The sequence below is a fragment of the Malus domestica genome, chromosome 14 (genome assembly GCF_042453785.1).
Source record: "Malus domestica chromosome 14, GDT2T_hap1".
NCBI lineage: Eukaryota > Viridiplantae > Streptophyta > Magnoliopsida > Rosales > Rosaceae > Malus > Malus domestica.
The window spans coordinates 11,485,259-11,502,263 of NC_091674.1; the positions used below are offsets into that span (position 1 = coordinate 11,485,259).

At 36.7% G+C, this 17,005-nt stretch overlaps 1 protein-coding gene across 1 annotated transcript; it reads right to left on the reverse strand.

The window, feature by feature from the left end:
• Window positions 1-13,569: 13,569 nt before the first annotated feature.
• On the reverse strand, window positions 13,570-16,349 carry LOC103454707 (F-box protein At2g26850-like). Its single transcript, XM_008394303.4, has 5 exons — window positions 15,541-16,349; window positions 15,280-15,359; window positions 15,000-15,172; window positions 14,833-14,907; window positions 13,570-13,973 (listed from the first exon to the last, which is right to left on the reverse strand). The coding sequence occupies exons 1-5, from the start codon at window positions 16,222-16,224 to the stop codon at window positions 13,786-13,788; spliced, it is 1,200 nt and encodes a 399-aa protein (XP_008392525.3). The 5' UTR covers window positions 16,225-16,349; the 3' UTR covers window positions 13,570-13,785.
• Between the last annotated feature and the right edge of the window lie 656 nt (window positions 16,350-17,005).

Here is a 17,005-nt window from a genome sequence, read left to right on the forward strand (position 1 = left end):
GTGAGCTTGTGGTGTGGGAGGTGAACAATCACGTGAAGGCTAGGCCCTAACCTTAGGCAGAACACTAACAACGGGGTGCAGGATAATAAGCTCTAAATACATCTTTACACAATTATACTCAGTACCATCACTGCCATTAATATACTCACCTGGAGCTTACCTAAGCATCCGTAGCTTCAAGCAACAATATATATAACCATACTAATGCATAATCAAACATAGAGAGCCTTTGACATGGCATTTCAAAATATAAAACCATTTAATTAAGTTTTCTGGGAAAAATACCAAGTGTGTGTGTATATATATATATACTGAAAACCAAAAGCCCACTCACTGATATGTGGAAGGGTCGTAGCCCCCCAAGTCTCGTTTGACTGAGCTCTTCCTCTGGATATGTCTCACCTATATGCAAAACAACTATTTAAACATTATTTTAAGCACATAACCAAAACTAGGTAATAACTTCTCATACGTTGCTCAATTGGGGTATTTGAATATACCATCATGACTTACTCAACCCCACGAACATTCCCATATTTTTAGAAAAAATTTCCGATGTCCCACACGCCCTCACACGCCGACCAAGGCACGGCCACACGCATCGCCCACGCGCAGGCTGGCACACTGACAGATTCCCTAATGGCGTTAGGGAATATTTCGTTAAATATTAGAATATACCGTTATTTTTACCTGACACCGTCATCATATTCCGTCAAAATTGACGGAATATTCTTCTCCTTCTTCCTTGGCTCGTCGGAGTCCAGCGCCGGCCACCGCTACTATCGCCAGATTCTGGAAAACTTCCAACTTTAATAACTCATCCCTTTCTCAACCAAAATTCATAAAATTTGTACCAAAATGAAGCTTAGGATGAGAAGAACACATCATTACAACTTTTTGGACCTAAAACCAATGGAATCTCGCTGGAAAAATCTCGATAGTTCGGGTACCCTTGCAACACGACGAACTCGAGTGTTCCGATGTCCAAAACCTTCCAAAATTCCTCTCTAAGCTTTGTGAAGAAGTTTTAGGACTTCCTAGGACTCTAAAACTCGACGAAACCTCCGCCATCATGACGGATAAACATTGCACTTCATCGAAGCTCCCTGGTTCTAGAGTTTCCGAGGTTCTGATAGAAGCATATTTATGCGACTTAGTTAGCTTGTTTTCTTGCATTTATGTTGTTAGTTCTTAATTATTATAGTGTTTTAAGCTATTTTCGTGTGTTTGTATGTCTAATTGGCAAAGTTGGCATGAAAGTGCATTTTGAAGCATTTTAGAGCACTTTTGGGCACCAAATGGATAGCATACGTGGGGAGCACTTTGGATGGACGTTTTTGAAGCTCAAAATGCTAGGAATCTGATAAAGAGATGAAGAAATTAAATTCAAGACAAAGAAGATAAGGAATCAGCTCAAAAGAAGGAACATTATCCAAAACCTTATCCAACCTTATCTTATCCAAACTAACCTTATCTTATCTTATCCTATCCTAATCTCATCATACCTTAAATCTAGCTACAAGGGGACCTAAATATCTATTTCTAGAAGCATTCCTTTCTAGAAGTCTTAAATTCTGCTACAAAACACATTGTTTCTAGAAACCCTACAAAAGTGGTGCCTATTCCCTTCTAGAAGGCTTTTGCCTTGCACTCCTCTCCTTTCCCTTCAATTCTTGCCATGCCTTTCCTCACCCAATTCCCCTTAGATTCTGATTTTGTTAGCCTTGTTCCTTGTGGATTTGGGTTATGCAAATCCTTTTCAGAAATTAATTGGGCCAAACCTTTTTCCTGGTGGATTTAAACCTTTGTGCCACACTTTTAGGCCCTAATCCTTGATTTCTGCTAAGTTCTAAACCTAAACTGATTACCCTAGGGTTTGTGCCATGCCTATATATATATATATATATATATATATATATATGTGTGTGTGTGTGTGTGTGTGTGTGTATGTATTTTCAGCCAAATTTGTCCACCACCCCCCAATTAATTCTAAACACATTCAGCCACAATTCACACCATTCTACATCCTTCGTTGCAACCCTTGGGAGAAGAAGAGAAGCTTGCCGTGGCTTCCATTGGAGCAAGGACCTTGTGCGCAAGCCACTTGCAACCATTGGAGTCTAAGAGTTCTTTCTTCCCTCGTTTTAGTTTCAATGTTTATTTCAGTTTGCTTTTCAATTGCTGTGAACATGTGTAACTAAGTTTTTCTTAGTTAGAGGGGAATTTCGAAACCATGAACATATTTGCATTATGAATTGATTAATTCCAGTTGTGATTTCATAAAATGTGAATGCAATTTGCTGAACTGTTTTATTCAAAACTTATTCTTGTATGTTGATTAAGGAGGCCTACTTAGTTTGCATGCTTGAATCTGATGCTAGAATACAAGGGAGTTTCACATAATCGTTACAAACTTATATTCACAAGTAGTGAAGGTCGCTAGTCACAATCGCGGTAAGTTAAATTCCTAGCATGAGTATCATGATGTCATAGTTACGAATGCTTTGTCAATGCTTATGATTTTCATAGAACTTAATGATCTTTGATTTTATCTCTATTATGATGTGCATGTAGGGGACTATTGAAGAATGATTTGGGTTGATGATGCGTATCCCATCCAATTCAATGACTTAAGGAAAATCTGAGGGTTAATTAGTGATGACACGGTTAAGAAATTAGAAAAGCCACAAAGGGGCCGTAATCCTTATGAGTGCAAAAGATTTGAACTCCACTAAGCACAAGACAAATATGTGACAGCCTTTTTCGATATATTAAATGGAGCTCTCGATGAAAGTATTAATTTGTGGTAGTATATTTTCATCGTTTTCAATCTTGACAAAATTGTACCTACAAAACAAATAAGCACCTTTGACCAAGTTAAAAGCCTCTCGAGCCCACAAGGTGTGTGATTGGTCAATGGACCTCTGATACCTAAGTCATTTCTCTGAAAAAGAGAGGGTTTAGAGCTTAGGTGTATAGTAAAAGCTTACCAAACATTGGTGGAGATAGGGTATTTATAGAGTTAGAGTATATGCCACATGTGTAGGGTTTTGCCTGATATGTGGCGGCATCCGATCGGCCAAGATAATTCATATGTAGGATGGATGAGAAAACAATAATCTCAAAGATATTAAATATTAAATAATATCTTGATATTATCTTGGAAGTATCATTGATTGAATATAATCATGGTTCCTTACTTGTTTGAGTTGATCTTCAATTAGGAGATATTAAAAATAAGATCAACTACTCCTATATTTAATGCATTTGACTTTTTCCTTGTAATGGTCAAAGGAGCTTGATGATATTGTAGTCAGCTAATCTAGCCTCCAGGGATGTTGGACTGTGGCATTGCCCATTTAATGAAGGTATTCTTGTCTTATTTGGAAAAAAGTCCACCTGTCGTCTCTATGATTTTTTGAATTATTTTTGGCTCCAAAATCCTACCATGGGGTTGTTGGTCCAGCTACTATCTCTCGGGTCGGGGTCGCAATTGGTCCAGTTTGTTGATTTATTCTTGAATTTTGGTTCTCATTACTTAGTTATATTGATTTCAGTGGATCACTAAGGTAGTAATTTTTCAGTTTGACTTTTGGTCGAATGTTTAATCTTGTTGCTAATTTTCTACTAACTAAAAGAAACTTGTGCTAATTTTCTACTGACTGAAGGGAGAGGGAGAAGGTGGGTGTTTAATCTCATATTCTTTCTTTTATCACTTAGGGGCTGTGCGAGATGAAAGTCTCATGCACGGTGTTGAATGAGAGAAAGAAGTGAAGAATCGTCTTTTCGACTTTGACTCTTCCACTCTAGTTGTTGCTTTTCTTTCTGTTACTCAAATTTTTGGTATTCCTTTTTATTTCTCTTCAAACAAATGACGTCTTCTTCTGGAAATCCTAGCTATTCTTAGCATGATATTGGGGAATCTCATTGCTATTACTCAAACATGCATGAAATGTATGCTTGTGTATTCATCCATAGGTCAAATTGGATATGTAATATTGGAATAATTGTTGGAGACTCAAATGGTGGTGAGGCCGAGGTCTTTTGACGTTGGGGATCATTGGAAAGGGTGGCAGGGAAGGCACTTATGAGGAGGTTCTAGGCAAGCACGAGGGAAGGGAGCGGAGGATCTGGGCCCACCTTTTCATTATTTTAGTTGTTATTTTTATTTTTTTTAATTTGAATGTCATTCCATGTGTCAATCAATAAAGGAAACGAGGTGGGCCCGTGGCTGCCATGTCAAGAATCTAAATTGTTTTTAGTTTCTTCAATTTCAAACGTTATACCCATTGTGCCTTCAATAAGTTATTATTATTAAATTATAACGTTATTTGGTCTGAAAATATTCCAACGTCTAAATTCATAACTTCAATATGAGCTATTTATCTCCTACATAAATATCTCAATATCCTCCTCTCCCATGATGAGTTTCACATAGTCTCCAAACATTGTTCAAGTTTTATTTGTTCTTTTCTCTATATCAAAGGAAAGAATCGAGTTGTTCACGTAGCCTAAGTATTGTGAGTGTATATTTACAAGAGTCACACCGAAACACTGTCTTTGAGAAGGGAAATTTATTTTTATGGACAGTGATCACACATCCAGAACAAAAATCTTGTTTCTACTAAAACATCTATGAAGGCCTACTTGTTCGCCCTAAAAGATGAGTGTTTTCATTGTATTTTTATTTATTCTATTATTTTATTATATATAGTTATTTCTATTAAATTATTATTTACTAATATTTGTCTACGTGTGAATTGTTGTGGGAAGAGTAGCATCTCTTAAGAGTAGATTTTGATTGCTACTTAGAATGCTACTTAGGGTAGTAAAAGTAGAATAACATAAGACAGTTATTGGCATCATCTTGATCCCTTGGATGCCTGGTTCAGAAAAATTCAAATTGCTCCTACGAGTCTACGACGATTAGGACGGCAAGCAATAGAGGGAGCGCCGAAGGATGCACTGGACCCTTCAATAGTGGTGCGAAGAAAATGAGGGCAACCACCTCAAAAAACAACCAAATAGTCCCACTTCCTTGATCTATCTTCTTATAAGGTGTCAAACATGTGTAGACACTATTTTATGAGTAATCTAATATATTGGTAGTTTGAGACTCTTTTCACGTATGAAGAAGATAGATCAAGGAACTGGGATTGTTTTGTTGTTTTTTATGGTGGTTTCCATCATCTTCTTCGAATCACTATTGAAGAGTCCGAAGCATCCTCCAGCGTTCCCTCTACTGCTTGTCGTGTTAATCATCATTGGAGCGATTTGGATTTTTCTAAGGCAGGCGTCCAACTGATCATCATGATGCCAATGACACTCCTATTTTCATCTATGTGGAATACCCTAAACATACATATATTGCATGACAAATAATACTATCAATCTATTATGATACTTTCCCTTGAAAAATGACACAATTCTTGGAAAAATGGGACTAAACAGATGCTTTTTCTTAAATGCATTAAAAATATATTTAGGTATCAAATTAGGGGAAAAATACCCAAGGACGAGCGCAACGGAAATCGGATACAAGCCTAAGAACCTGTCATTGAGACCATTTTTATACACAACGTTATCTTATCGGGTAGTGATTTGATACCTGATTGTACGATGTCATGACACAATTTAGTATTGTCAATTTTTTGTTGGAAGGCTATGCCTCTATTGAGTTGTTTAAGCTCACATCCTTATTGTTTATGCAGGCTTACGAACGAGACCACCAAGAGGGTAGGTGGAATGAGATCAAATTAGGTGTGAGGCTAGAAGTTTTAATTTATTTATTACTTTAACTTTGTAAATAACTATGAATTGTTTTTATAAGAGGAAACCCCCATTTTATTTTCTTTATTTTTTATTTTCTTAGTGATGTGAAAATTAACTTAACACACAAATTAAAACCCTCTTTCGACAAATGTAGTATATGTATAAGTAGGGATCGTTCTGGACCGGGGATTATGAGGGATTCCTAATCTATGCTAAACTAACTTTAAAACACAAAACTAGGCTTGAAAACACTTAACTAGACTCTAATACACTAAAACAACTCAAATGACTCAAACAGCACAAAACAAGCTAATTAGACTCAAACTAGACACTAGGAGTAAATTTGGACGAAAATTGGTTTTACTTTGACTCAAAACACTTAAAAACACAAACGAAAACAATTTCTAACTAATATGACTCAACAAAGTAAAGGGGGATTTGGTTTTGACGAATTTAAAGTAAAAACAAATAACTAAAGACTTAGAACAGATTGTAAATGAATTTGGGAAATAAGATAGTTGATGGATTAGCTAGAGGTCCATTCTTTACACATGACACTCTTGTACATGAATTGATTTCCAATTGCTTTTCAATAAATTATGAAGCTCAACACCCCAGATTAATCGCGATGCACTAATTAACCCTCACATTTTCCTTCACTCATTGAATTGGATGAATGCATGCGACAACCCAAATCATTCTCCAAAAGTCCCCTATATGAATGCATAATAGAGATACAATCAAAGATCTTTACGTTCTATGAAAATCATAAGTGTTGACAAGACATTCGTAACTATGAATGCATGATACGTTTGCCAAGAATTCAATTAACGCGATTGTGACTAGGAACCTTTACTACTCATGAATATAAATTTGTAACGATTAGGTGAAACTCATTTATATTTTAGCATCAAATTCATGCATGAAAACTAAGTATGCATCCCTAATCAACATACAAGAATCAGTTTTGAAGAAAACAGTTAATTGAATTGCATTCACAACTTATCAAATCACAATTGAAAGAAATCAATTCATATATCAAGGATGTTCATGGCTTCGAATTTCCCCCTAGCTAAATAGGGGTTTAGCCACTCATGTTCACAGCAAAACGAAAGAAAAAGAAATTAAACATTGTAAACATAGAATGAATTACACCTAGAATGCTCTAACAATCAAGCTCGAACATCCAAAAGGCCTTCCTTCTTTCTTCTTGCTGTGGCACAAAGGTGGATGAAGTGTATGAGATGAGTTTTGGGATCAGGAATATGTTTTTGGTTGAATGGGGCTGCGACAAGGATGTATGGGGGTGGATAATGATGTAGAATGGTGAATTGTTGCGGCTGAGAGGTGTTTCTGAATGGTAGAGGAGTGTGTAACGAATTTTGGCTGAAAAACTTGTATTTATAGGCTAGGGTTTTCATAAATCCTTATGGAAAAAGGCTAGGGTTTTGTAGAAAAAGGCTTGGCCCAATCCAAGGTGGAAAAGAACTAGGTTTGTGGCAGATTTTTTGGCTTCTAGAAAGAGAATAGGTGCCACTTTTTTAGGCTTCTAGAAAGAACATGTTTTGTGGTAGAAATTGGGACTTCTAGAAGGGTTTGGGGCGCCACCTTTCTAGGGCTTCTAGAAAGGTGGGTGCAGCATGTGTTTAAAGGAAGATATAGGCCTTCTAGAAGGGTTTTAGATGCCCTTGCAGCTGATTATTCATCTTCCAAGTCTTTAATTGATTTCTCCATCTCTTTAGCACGTTCCTAGCTTCACTTGATCTTCAAAAACGTCAATTCCTTGTGCTCCACATGCATGCAATCCATTCTAGTCCATAATTGCTCTAAAATGCTTCAAAATGCACTTTCTTGCCAACTTTGCCAATTAGACCTACAAACAAACGAAAATAGCTTAAATCACTATAATAAACACAAACTAACTATGAAAATCCAAGAAAACAAGCTAACTAAGTCGCATAAATATGCTCCTATCAATTAACTCATTTTTTACTTGAGAAAAAAGACACCTTGGCCAACTTGAGTAACCATGTGTGAAGTCTAGACTTTAATGTTTGACTATCCTTATCAATTTTGTAATAGTACCACGCATGCTCAATTTAGTTTTAGGCTTTACTCTATTTGTGGGCTAGAACTAGTGTTATTATGCGTTCAAGGCAATGGCTCGTCTCTTCAGAGGCTGGTTCATGCATGTGCATTCCATGTCTAATTCTTGTTGTATTCTGACTAGTTTAGTTGTCTCGTCACATGCTAACTTTATGCAAGCTGGGCATACAAATTAAGACAACCCACATGGGCTGACTGACACCTTCTTGCTGGTAGTTAGTTTTTAGCTATTGGTCTGCCTAGATCTTTTTCCTTACCGACAGGTGTCCCTTGTCTTTATTGGCTGAATGAAAACAGGTTACCTTTGGGATAACTTAGGGTTGGGGTTTCATTTGTTTCCTAAGGGTTCAGAATTTATTTTAGAAAGAGTGTATTTTCAAAGATTTAAGCTTGCATCTTCTTCATTTATGAAACCCTAGCTGTTAAACATTCTTCATGCATTAAACACCCAATCATCCCAATCATTAAGAAGTAGGTTTGCATTATTTTTATAGTCTAGTATTAAGTTTCAAATCTTCATTTAAAACACAGTTTTTTTTATTCACATTGGTTTCTTCTTTCAACTATTAATTTGACTAAAGAAACTTACTAGTCATTGAATCCATATTTCACATAACCATCATCATCATATCATTTGCATTGGTTATGTTTGTTTTTGGTGCCACAAGTTGAAAAGTTCATGAGGAGCTGCCACTTTATGAAGACCGAATGGATTCTTATCCCATGCAAAGTAAAGTTGCATAAAGGTAAAGCTGTTCTGTAGATTAGATCTAGGAATTGAATTTTGAGTGAAACTTAATCTTATTTGCATTATTGAATTGGACTCAATGGAGAGTCTGGGTTTTTTAATCTAGAGGTGGGTTTTTCCAGCCAAAAACTTCTCTTGATGAAAGTCATTTATTACTTGTCACATATCTCACTTTTATGTACATGCTACATGTATCCTTTAACTTGCAAATAGATATGTTTTTTCAACTAAGTTTATTAGAGTTTAAATGTGCATTGAACTGAACCTTAGTTAACTAGGACTACATTAGTAAACCAGGCATAATTGTTTATTCCTACATTTGGTAAACTAACAAATATGATCTTAGTTAATTGGTGATGATTACTAGTTAGTCAAGCATATATTGAATTTAAACTACAGGATATTCGTCTGCTACCAATTTGGCATTGTTAATTTGGAAGGTTGGGGGCCATAGTCGACGTTGATTCATCAAAAGATAGACCGACCATGCAAGAAACATTTTCTTCTTCTAGGTCCTCTCACTTCCTTAGGATAAAGGATAGTTAGATTTCAATTGTATTTTTTTTTAATTTTCGAATTTTATGGATACAATGAACGTGAATTCAATGAACTAAAGAAACAATGAAACTAAAGAAACAACAAAACTAAAGACAAGAATCTAAATTACATAAAGTAACTAACAATTAAAAGTAAATTAACTCGAAAATATATTGAATCGAAATAGCATTAAATTATGACATATTTGAAACAATAATAAAGGATAATAAGAACAATAAAGTGTATTAAGTTTATTTAATTTTTTTTTTTGAAGAGTACGATATTTCATTGATAAAAGGGTATTACAAATACATATCATGGAAAACTCAGCCCCAAAAGGATCCTTTTGGGGTTGATTGACTTTAATTCTTGCCCATTGAAATTTCTTGATGTGATGATCTTTTTTGAAATTCTCTCAAAAGTTCGTGGACCTTTTCTTTGGTGGACATGGACCTTGATTTCCTCGGATTGAACATCAATTACTTTCTTTTTTTCCCACACGTTGATCTTCTCCAATCCTTTCATTTTCACATGTGAGTTTTTTTTTTCTTGACCACCATACCACTCTTCATTTGTGATATCCTGTCCCGAATTTAATATTATTTTATTCTCTAATCTTAGAAAATTATGAAAATACCCTTGACGAACTAAATTGTGGACGTTTAAGTCCTTATCACTTTTATCACCTTGCATATATTTCTAGGTCATACGTGTCCTTATGAACACATGAGCACAAACGAGGCGTAAATCGGACGATTTATGCACATTTCTCAATGAGGGGCAAAATGTTAATTTTGCACCCTCCGAAATTTATTGCTTGTTTATCGGGACAACAATGAGTTGTCAGTATTGCGGGCTACAGACCGTTGTACTCAATGATACGAACGCGTGGGTGCAAGTAGAATCGAATTCAAAGTTATAAAGAAGATTTTATGAAGCATGGAACATTGAGGGCAATTTGGTAATTTCACGTTGCGCGGGAGATATTTTTGGTCTTTATGTGGTTTTGTTTTTTGAGTCAGTGGGGCCTATGCCCCACTCTTCTCCCTCACGAGAGATTTTTCAATGTGACAGGTATACGGAGTGGTACACCATGTGTTACTATGCAAATAGTGGGATATGTGTGTTAAAAAATTAGTAACTTAAAAAAATAAAATTTCCCACCACTCCTATTAAAACACGTGGTGTACCACTTGTGTTCCCGTCACAACTAAAAATTTCTACTCACTCACCTCCGTGTCTCCCTCACTTTTTCCCTATTTTCTTGAACACTCTCCTCTCTCTCTTAATCTCTCTTATTCCATTCACTATATATCTCTTCTTTGTAAACCCAGCCGAGCCTTCATCTCGCTTTCTCTCTTAGCTTTATGCTCACTGCACAGAAAATGAAGCAACACTGGTCCATCATCACCATTGCCATTCCTGCGAGTTCTCAGGACACCGCACCGCCATGTCTCTCTCTCCTTCATCTGTTATCTCTCTTCCCACGATATGTGCGCACTATGAAGAAACAAAACAAGAACGTCACTGCTGGTGCCTTCTTTCTCAACTAGTTCTCAAGTTTCCGGCCAAGGTATGTTGCAGGGGTGTGCATAATCGCTTCCTTTTGTTCAAGAAATGTTTATGACCTTGTATACGCGTTTTGGCAACATTGGGTGCAAATTCGAAGGTTTGGAGATCCACCATTTTCTAGCGAGGAACCGACATGCTTTCAGACCATTTTAAAGCCGCCATTCGGCCTCATTTTGATGTGATTTTGGTATGACCTCGTTCCTTATTCTTCTAGTTTAATTTTGACTAGTAGACCTCATTGGCGGATCCATATAGAGACCTGGGGGTCTCGGGACCCTTCGGAAGCCCCAAGAAATACTTGTGATCGACCTTCGGGACCCTCCAACAATTTGGTCAAGTGCAGTGGAAAGGATTGTTGCCTCCATGGATGTGCAGGTAGCAATGCTTATAACAAAGAAGAAGAAGAGGTTTTTAAGTTTTGTTTAACGTTTTTTAGCCAGGTCATTATAAAAAAATTTAAAAATTAAAATATCTATGTTTTTTTCTACAGAGCCCAAGAACCCCGGTCTTTTCCAATATCCCTAAATTATATTTAAGAACCCTCAGCCCTAATCATCGCAACCTTCCAACTTTAAACCCAAGTTACCTTATTCCCCACCACCATTTGCCATTCCACCGCCTTTAGCTGCCTAATTTTATTTCTTCCAAATTCATATAGGTCCCAACCCCCAATTAATAAGATATATGTTACATTAACAAATTTTATCTTTGTAGAGTCACTAATTGTGTTATGTTGCTAAGGAGAATTGGTTGGTTTTATTGCCTTTGGGATTAATCTTGATTTATTGAATGAGCTAAATTCAATAGAAAATAGTGATATGAAATTCAATAGAAAATAGTGATATGGAACCAAATTAGTCTAATATATTTTTTTTTGAGCTTTTATGTTGGGACCCCTTGATCTTGAAATCTTGGATCCGCCACTGAGACCGTTGATTTTGGTTGACTATTGAGGCTGAACGAAGCCTCTGTGATTCCAGCCTTCTTCTTCTTCGATCCGGCCACTCCAATCCAAACCGGGTTGACCCGACTCGATAACCCAAAACCGGATCCAAACCTGGATCTGACCCAATGCAAATTCGGATCCGAATTGGATCCAAACCGACCAACCAGGACCCAATTAGGAATTTGGCAGGAATATTCTAAGGAATATTTTGTTAATTGTTGACCGTTGGTTGATCAGCGTTGACTTTTTTTTTTTTATGAAATTCTCCCGAGATCCCTCATAGGGTATTTCGACGCGCTGATTCCATTTCCGAGCTTTGTTTTTCCAAATTGAAATGTTTTAATTGAGTTTTTATTAATGAGTCCCTATATTATGATTAGGTGCAGTTATTATTGGAGACTCCGTCATTCTTAGTTCGTACAGCTATGAATCTACAACGCACTGTGAGTGGGTCTTTACTTTTAAATATTATATATTTATTTAGTTTCCCTATATATATATATATATATATATTTAATAATAAATTTTCTACGTGATGCCAAATTAAATTAATGTTTATAAGAAATGTCGTAATAATGAGAATTATAAAATTTTCATAAATTCTAAGGGATGCACAAGTATGTGTATTATTTTGGGATGCCTTGATTATATTACGGCAGCGAATAGTATTATATTGACTAGAATTATCGAATTATCATGGCATGATCATACTTATGTTATTGCTCATCGTGCATGCTACACTGGTATTAGTACTCGCCTGGGCCAAGGCCAATCTTCATGTGCATGTTCACATCGCACCGATACATTCACTTTGGATCCATTGTAGGTGCCAGTCATGTCCTAAATTGCTATAGGCAATTAGGACTCATATGTGACGCGCATAGCGCCAGTCTTCACATGATTGTAATAATAGAGCGTAATTCATTATTACACCCAATCCTATTCATGTCAGAATATCTTTGCATGAGCTCATGTGTTAGCATATGTCGATAAGGACCTAATATTATATGTTCGTTATGTGAGATATTGTGACCACTAGATATTATATGTTTTATATGCGAGATATGGTGAATTATTGCATTCTTGAGATATTACTATTTACGGTAAGTATTTTCATACTATACATAGTATGTTATATATTTGGAAACCATACTTATTTTATAGCAAGGGGTTATACGTTTTTGAAAAGGTTTTTACAACACTTTATTTTCAGGACCACTCACCCTTGTTTTTCGCCCCTCCAAGGATTAACAGCGATGCTCGTGTTGATGAGGATTTCTGGCAACAGTTGATAGAGGAGATTACTTTCGATAGTATAATTCTTATTCTAATTTTATTGTACTTTACTTATGCTCTGACATCACGTGTGAAATCGGTTCAACCCAGCTCACATGCACTCTTGCATTTAGCCACTTTTAGGCTTAAATTCATTCATATTTTTGCATCATTATACTTTATGGCTTTATCACCTTTCTGGTGTCGGCTCAATTCGGAGTCCAGGTGAACATTCCGGATCAGGATGTTTCATCATTTGTGGACCACAAACCTTGATTTCTCTAGATTGGATATTTGAATTTAAAGTTCATAGAGAAAGCTTGAACCATCTTTGTCCAAATTATAGGTCGCTTGATCCCGGCCATTTAGAATTTATTCTTGTTTCAAACTTGCCCCATGTCATGTCCTCTCACCATCAATAGAATAAACATGACCTTGTGCTTTGAGAATACAGCGGATAATCCTAGATCGTATTAGACAAATTTCTACTTTAAATGTAAAACACAAGCAACCGAAAAACTAGTAACATTTACAGTAGAAAGTTGCCTAATGTGCATGTGACTGTCAGTAATGATAAGAATTATAGCATCTAACTCAAAACTGGGACCGAAAATTGGGCGGAGAGGCTCGAGATATTTTAAACTATTACGCACGGCTTCCCTTTTTCTAATGTGGGATAAGCTCTCAACAGTTACATACTTCTGTTGAGGTTTCTACTTGAGAACACGTGGAGTATTATTTTGATCTTTATTCACATCTCAACAGCAAAAAGAGAGGGGGAAAGGGAGCTTATTTATTTACAGAGTGGTTAGGAGTAATGGTAGAAGGTTTATTCCAGAACTTGGCTCGGCCATAAACGCTTCCACCTTGCAATTTCCTCGTCGTTGTAAAGCTTTCGTACTCCTCCATAGAAGCCGTCTGCTTCATTGCCTTCTTCTCGATTGTCCTTCCTGTTTATCATCATTTGTCTCCACCGGGATCCAGGAGTGTGCTGACGGAACTCCAGAACTACTATATCTGTAATTAGAGAGTACTTGTTTGTCAGATACTTATATACAGTAGTGGTAAAATAGAAGTAGAATCCTAGCCCCGGAAAAAAAATACTATGCAAACTCCGCTTCCTTCGGATAGCCTAAGGGTCACAAGTGATTAGAAGAAACAAAAGAATGCGTGAAACAGATGGTTTACATATGTGAAAAATGAATTCAGCAAGACTAGCACGTAGGTTTTCCTTTTCATTTTTAGTCAAGCGTCACTTCTTTCGTTTATAAAACAATGATCAAAATGCAAGGGACCGCTATTTGCTAAGAACAAACAATTATGTTGAGGATGGAAATAAAACATATTCGACACCAAAACATAGATAAGACATCAGATTTGGTCATGACAAACAACCGTAGCAGGGACACATTCCTCAAACGTAAGAAACACAGAAGGGTGTTTCAGCGTCAAGTTATCTTTATGTCTAGGTTTAGAGTTTTCCGCTGTCTAAATTAATGCAGGACATGGATTCCCATGCTGAAACTGCTTGAATGTCCAACTATTCAGGGGAAGAGATATCCTATACTCCATAGATTTCTATATGAAGACTTTAGTACCGGAGAAAGTTGAGGTTCCACCATAAAACCAATTGGCAATATGGTGAGTAGACCAACCTCTTACACATGCAAGGTCCCTTCTGTCATCAATATGACATTCATTCTCAACAAGTACGGCATCTCATGCATGATATTTATCGACTGACATAGGAAGGAAGTCTGTCTTTTGTAACAGAAAAAAAAAAAAAAAAACAAAAAAGCGAGAAAGAAGTATGTATCTCCCAGTAATGAAAAAAACGAAGAAAGCGGAATTGCAGAAACTGAAATGTTGTTCTCACCATTGTAGTGACAACGGCAGTGATTCACATTCCCATTGCACAACTCTAAGTGACCAATGACACCATACCACCAACCTAAAATACATAAGAATCCAAATTATTGCCAAATTCCTTCCAAAAGTAATGGAAAATATAGAGACATTTGAAGGTGGGATTTACAAACACACCATAAGGAAATTCATTGTTTCTTCTCCACTGGATCTCAATATGATCACCGGGTTTTAAGTCATGTAAACAATCAGAAACATGAAGTTTGTAAGGAGGAGTATCAACTGGAGCCGCTCTTAGTCTATCCCATGGTATATTTTCCTCTACTACCCTCCGCCCATAAGGTGAATACCTGCAATGTACATTTTTGAATTCAAGAGAGGACCGTTCAGAAATAAGCCTTTCCAGAATCGAACTTTATATATGAATACGCGCATATAAAGCAGACTGCTACTCTACCTTGCTTGAAATGTGTTTGTCCGCGAATCATAGCGCAGTTGTGCATCATAACAAGACAGCAGAAACCCTAGATTACCATGCTGCAGTAAAAGAGACACACACACACACACACACACACACACATATATATATATATATGTATATATATATATATATAAGGTGTTCATTGAATTGTCAAGCAAGAAAACAACAAACAAACAAAAAAATTGTACAGACTATAAATTAGCAGAGATATACTACTGATAATATTTGCGGCAATACCTCGCGGTTGTAGACCTGAGCCGGGAACCAGAACTTGCCACTTTCAAGAGAGAGATACAGAGACATGATCGAATGGACGGGTAAACTATGACTACTACCCTTCACTTTACAATTACACACACAAGTTACTGATTGTGGCAGAGTAGTCCATGTGGAAGGCAAAATGATAGCCGCAAGGGACTCCATTAAACCTTTTTTCCTGGTCTTAAGACAGTAATGTCTGGTTCTATTTCTTGAGGCCACATGCAGTTGCCATTGTCTGTAAGCAGCAGGCCCAATAAGTGTACCCCATTTGTGCTTCATATGGTTGTCCCACAAGTGATCACTTTTGCAGCTCTCCCATAGAGAAGAACAAACTGCTGCCATGGAGAACAACCCAGATGGGGGAAGCTTCTCAAGAATGCAGCCCAAGGCCAAGTCGGGCAAATCCAGGAGAGAGAGACTAGTTTCTCTCTCCTCTCTCTGCCCCTCCACATTTGAACCAGAAGTCACCATCTTTTTTAATTTGGAGGTGATGGGTTGGAGTGAAATCCAGTTTTTCTGGAGAAAACTTGAAGATCCACTCCAAAACTTGAGTGAGATTAATCTGAGGTTATTCTCCCATGTCTGTAACATTGGTTTGTGGTGAGTGAAGGACTTGGAAAGGAGGATGAAAGAGACAAAAGAAATAAGGAGGTAAAGCATTGGATGGAGTGAGCGAGTGAAACTTCAAATTTTTAAGTGATTGATTGGAGTTTGGCAAGCCTTGAGTGAATGCAAATATATAATGTATGAGATGAGAGGAGAGAGGGGGAAAATGAAAGCTATTAATTTACTTTGTTTTTCATTTTATTTGACAAAGAAAGATGAACCAATGGCAGTTTAAATATTGAGAATGTAGTAGGAGAAATGCTAAGTAGACTCTCAAAATGGTACTCTTCATTGACTCTATGTCACCTCACATTTTAACGTCAATTAATGTGTCAATATTATAAAATCTTGTGTAAAAAACATGAGGTTGCAAAGAGTCCACGGAAGTAGATAGATCGATCAAGGACCAGCTCTTCAATCTTCAGAAAATCCCATATGCAAATTTCTCAGTGTTAACAATAACATGTTATAGAGAGAGAGAGAGAGAGAGAGAGAGAGGTCATAATCTTTGAAATTAGGTGAATTAACACAAAGCCTAACAATGATAATGGTAGGTGTAGGTACAACTAGATACGAATTAGGTGAATTAACACCAAGCTTACCCTTCAAACTGGCAACTAATAAACAAGAGACATATCAAAGTTTGTACCAAAAGATTTGATTATTCATCAACATGCGATCGTTCCACACTCTTATTTTCTTTTGTACATCTCTGTTTGCTTCTCTCTTTAAATTCTCATTTATTTATTCTATCTAAAAGCCACAAATAAGTAAGGGCAGACAAAAAAAAGGGTATGCATAAATCACTTGAAATCCCTTCAAGAAGTAAATAAAT